Source organism: Cebidichthys violaceus, unplaced genomic scaffold (genome assembly GCF_023349555.1).
Source record: "Cebidichthys violaceus isolate CVI_PGR_0920_01 unplaced genomic scaffold, fCebVio1.0.p SCAF_1, whole genome shotgun sequence".
Lineage (NCBI taxonomy): Eukaryota > Metazoa > Chordata > Actinopteri > Perciformes > Stichaeidae > Cebidichthys > Cebidichthys violaceus.
Window position 1 is genome coordinate 16111993 of NW_027176262.1, and position 4961 is coordinate 16116953.

A 4961-nucleotide genomic window follows, 5' to 3' on the forward strand; every position below is an offset into this window, starting at 1 on the left:
GAAATATTACCCCCCCCAAAAAAAAAAAAAAAAAAAAAAAGCCCACATAGCCTATTTAACAGACCCTATTTTCTGGGGTTTTCTTGTGAGTGTGGTCTGCATAGCTTCATCTCAAAACTTAAAGCTGTGCAGTTTCAGTGTGGGTGTATGAACAAAATGATTGGGGCTGAAATTGGCTGTGATTGAAGGGGCACCAGCTAAAATCCTGCCTGGGGCCCCAGGTTGGTCAGCTGTGGCTCTGTGTGAGTGCTCTTACTCAGCAGTAATTTGGTTGATGTGAGTTCGACTAATGCTTCATAGACAGGTTCTCACGAGTGTTGTAACTTGGACTTTGACTGCTCTTGGTCCATGTAATGTTTGTGCCAGTAGCCTCACTTAGCAGGCCTTACTAGTAGCATTATTTGTGACATGTTTATTGCTACTCTTGAGTGGTAGGGCATGCTCACATTGTCCAGATAAAATCTGCCACAAGCAAATCTGTCCATTGTTTTGTGGAAAACTGCACATCATGTTAAATAGACAGAAGCATGACGCAATGCAGCCGATCATAAAGCAGCAAACACAACAGTACTTGGTTTTCTGCTCCAGCTTTACTCACTTTGTACTGGCTCAGGAGTGAACAAGGTGCATCACAACCGGCTCATTGACATTTCTTCTCAACAGCAGAGTAAGAGAAGCATCTCCAAATACAGAAACCTTTATTTGTCACGTACACAAACACACAACAAATGTAGGAAAAGTGTTTTGTGCCTTGCTCCAGAAAAAAAAAAATAGATAAAATAGTATAGCATAATAATATTTTACAAAAGCAGCAGTAAAACAATAAAATGGCAGTGAGTGAAGAAACTCCTCATCCTCTCCGTTTTGGCCACCAGAGACAAGTCTGTTGTTGGGATGATGCAGGTCTTTTCTGATCCTCTCAGCTCTCGTCCTGTAAATGTCTTGTAGGCTGAGAGGTCCTCATCGGATATGCAGGGCCATGTAACCCCTCTCAGTCCTGTTCCTGAACCAGGCGTTGATGCTGCCTGTCAGGACGTTCTCTATGTTTTAGGTGTAAAAAAACTTTAGCACCTTTAGAAGCAGCCTGAAGTCCCTAAAGCATCAGAGGTGGTAGAGGCGCTGACAGGCTTTGTTCACCAAGGAGTTCATGTGAGAGGACCATGATATGCAAACACCTGTCCACCCTCTCCACTGGGGCCCTGTTGGTAGTTCCTCTCCTGCTTCTCCCTAAAGTCCACTGTCAGCTCCTTGGTGCTGCTGATATACACAGAGAAGTTGTTTTCCTGGCACCAGTTCTCCAGGTGGAAGCAAACCCGCACCGCCTGAGGTCTGCCTGTCAGGAAGCTGAAGATCCAGCCGTACAGAGTAGCAGAGTGTGCTGTAGTCCACACACAGCATTTTAACATAATTCCCTCTCCCGGTGACCAGGTGGGCCAAGGCAGTGTGGTTCTGTCGGAGCTGTATGAAAACTACAACAGGTCCAGGGACTGAAGTAGTGAGAAGGGGATGAAGTCTTTGACAAGCCTCTCAGAGCACTACATCACCGGCTAACGGCTGGGAGAGCTACCGGCTGGGAGGTTTCTTTGAGACATATTAGATGAGTTGCATCAGCTGTTTTGTATTCATTCCTCCTTTGTCACAGTAGAAGCTGCTCCACAAAATATAGCACATTCCCTTGAATTAACTGAGAATACGTATAGTCCAGTTAGAACCATAATAACTGCCATTAAATAAACAACAGGCACAAGTGTAAAGTTATACAGTTCATAGAAATAGTAAAAGACTGCACTGCTTTGTGTTCACATGGTACATGTATAAGACCATGAGAACTACAGACCAATAATAAGCCACTGACTGTGGAGACCTGATGAGGACTCTGCTGAAGCACAGAGCGATCATACTGGATCAGGACTCAGTCTGTTATGATAAACCGGTTAACCTCTCGCTCACTTCCCACAGCTTCTTTGCCAGGGCATCATCTCGTCCTTTGGCTCCCACCTGTTGCAGTGCACAGTTAGAGAAGTACCGTCCGCTGAGAGGCTCGATGCCCTCCTGCAGGGCACAGTACACGGTGGTCTGGGACCCCCCCGCAGGATCCAGGAAGAAGAGCTTGGCAAAGGGCGTCACCAGGAGCTGCATCCACAGGCTCATACTGCGACACAGCTCTGTGTAGATGACTCCTGGAAGAAGAAACCATCCAAACATATGAGGATTGTGGAAGTGCTCATTGATTACTGTACAGCACAGCTTGGCTTACAGGTAGTCTGTTCTTTCAGTCTCACATACTGTTGTGACATAATAATATTTAGTGGCAGGGCAGCTGTATTGTACTAAGTCTAAGTAATTTCCAAAGAGCAGAAGACTACACTCACATCACTCTCTTAATTTACCCCAACGCTCCTATGTAAAATGTGCAGAGGGCACTAACCTGGGTGGAGGCTGTAGCAGGTGACACTGGTGCCCTCCAGCCGGTTGGCCAGCTCCCTGGTGAAGAGCACATTAAACAGCTTGCTGTTGCAGTAGGCCCGAACGTTGTGCCAGGTGGACTGACCGGACACCGAGTCCTTCTTGGAAGCCAGCAGAGGGAAGTCAGCGCTGCCAAAGCGGTGCAGAAGTGCAGCCACGGTGACCACGCGACCGGGACCGCTCTGCTGCAGCTTCTCCAGGAGAAGGTTGGTGAGCAGAAAGTGACCCAGGTGGTTGACCCCAAACGCCATGCCGAAACCATCCTCAGTGTGTCCTGGACCCATCACACCTGAAACACCGGGTCAATCACTTAGCGTACTTCCATTTTACAGCACTGTAGTGGTGAAGTCAAATGTGACTGATTTCCTTTAACAGGTGTTTATTTGGTTTCCATGAAAAAATATCAATGCACCACGGAGGGATATCCCACTATTTTTAACATCCTCACCTGCGTTGTTGATGAGGAGGTCTAGTCTGGGTTCAGTCTTCAGGAAGGTTTCAGCAAAGTAGCGAACAGACTGGAAACTCCCAAGATCCAGCTGCATGAACACCACCTGGTTGTTCCCACTCTCCTGAAGGACATTAATGCTGGTAAGAGAGGCTGCAATACACAAATATTACACGACACAATAATATTGGAAGCTGCAGCCTGTGGTGCTGTATTAGGTTATGGTGGGAGGTGTTGCTAGCATGTTGTCATTGAGGCTAAATAAAGTCCAGATTTTGAGTATATCTGGACTAAATACGTTATAGTCAACTTTTAGATTACAACTGGCATCTGAACTGGAGTTCTCAACATTCTTCTGGGATTACGGAACAGTGACTACAGAGCCTATACAATAGTTATCAGAGTATTTACTCTCCGGATGTCGAAAGCAGCAGCCTCAGCTTTGTCCTTGTTGCGGCAGGCTAGGATCACCCTGGCTCCTCTCTTTGCCAGATCCAGAGCCGTGGCCTTGCCGATGCCAGTGTTGCTTCCTGAGCAGGAAAAAAGAACAGTCGCACACATCAAACTCAACAAAACACAGAAAACAAGCAGCTGTGCTGAACCCATGATGCCTGCATTTACATAGTTTGTAAAACAGAAGATTAGAGCCATAGTGTTTTTTAAAAATCATTGCTCATTCATGCATTTGGTGTCATACAATCAGCACTTAATTTCAAAACCAACTCAGCTCTGTAAAATACACATTGCACTCACAAAGATGAACAGAACCATTCTGTGGGCTTATTGGAAACATGCATGGGCTTATCATAAGTGGACTCCACCCAGTCCACACTATTCTTTACTCCACATATTTCAACTTGTATGCTCAGATTCACACTGGTGCACAGGGGTGTGTCTCTTATAAATTAAGGCAGTGTATTAAAATGTATTAAAACAGAAGTCTTATATTTAAGTAAGATGTTTAGCCATAAGCAAACTTGTCTTGTGAGATGAATCTTGAAATATAGTAAAGTTTTTCAAAAAATATCACATTTTTTATTCTCGACTACTCAGAGAACACAGATATGTGGGATGTGTTTTTAATGTGCAGACAGTTTTGAAATTGAGCAGAAATCTTGCTGACACACATAAGAGCTGTTGACAAAAGTCTTGACAAAAAACAGGAGGAAAGTTGATCTACAGAAGAATGCATATTTGAAAGCAATGCAGAGCCTGAGAATGACAGCCTTACTGGATCATGTTCCTTTATATTTTTGTATTTTGAATTGCCACCTGGCGCCTGAATGTTGCGTTTTCCCTTACATTAATACATAATTTTACACCATAAATTGATGCAGAAACATTCACCAAAATACTGGAAATGTTTGACACTCAAAATGTTCTGAGCACATTCTCTCACTCTCACACACACACACACACACACACACACACACACACACACACACACACACACACACACACACACACACACACACACACACACACTTTATATTCACAGCTAGCCAGACTCGTTACCCGTAACAATGGCCGTCTTCCCGTTCAGCTTCACTGAGCTGGAGCACCTAGCTCCCCTGAACACACTGTAATAAACTATCATATAAAAGAAAAGTGCTCCTGCTACGAGGCACAGCAACGCAGACATCACTGCGCTGAGCTAGCGACAGCAGAGTGACTTCTTCTTCGTCTTCTTCTTCTTCCAGTTTAATGGCGGACTACAAACCAACGTTTAAGAAGCATGCCGCCACCTACTGTAACGGAGTGTGTAACATCATGACTTTATGACAGTTATCATTAAACACTAATAATGTTATTTATAAATGTAAAAAAAAAAACTATAAAAAAACTTCATATAGACGTTATATTCTGTCTATTAAACCCATTCCATTCATAAATGTAAATTAAGCCCTTTTAAGCTGAATTTGTTGGTTCCCCCTCACTAGTCCTTTGATGCTCCACTCTCTTCCTGTATCTACCACTCTGCCCTTCAGTCTCTTTCTTTCCACACTGAACTTCCTCCACTCTATCAGCACATGTTCAACAGTTTCTT

General features: G+C 44.3%; 1 protein-coding gene across 1 annotated transcript; it reads right to left on the reverse strand.

The window, feature by feature from the left end:
* Positions 1 to 681: 681 nt before the first annotated feature.
* Positions 682 to 4591, reverse strand: LOC137873921 (dehydrogenase/reductase SDR family member 13-like). The gene is made up of 5 exons (XM_068712434.1): positions 4430 to 4591; positions 3326 to 3444; positions 2915 to 3038; positions 2429 to 2755; positions 682 to 2180 (listed from the first exon to the last, which is right to left on the reverse strand). The coding sequence occupies exons 1-5, from the start codon at positions 4554 to 4556 to the stop codon at positions 1921 to 1923; spliced, it is 957 nt and encodes a 318-aa protein (XP_068568535.1). The 5' UTR covers positions 4557 to 4591; the 3' UTR covers positions 682 to 1920.
* Positions 4592 to 4961: the final 370 nt, after the last annotated feature.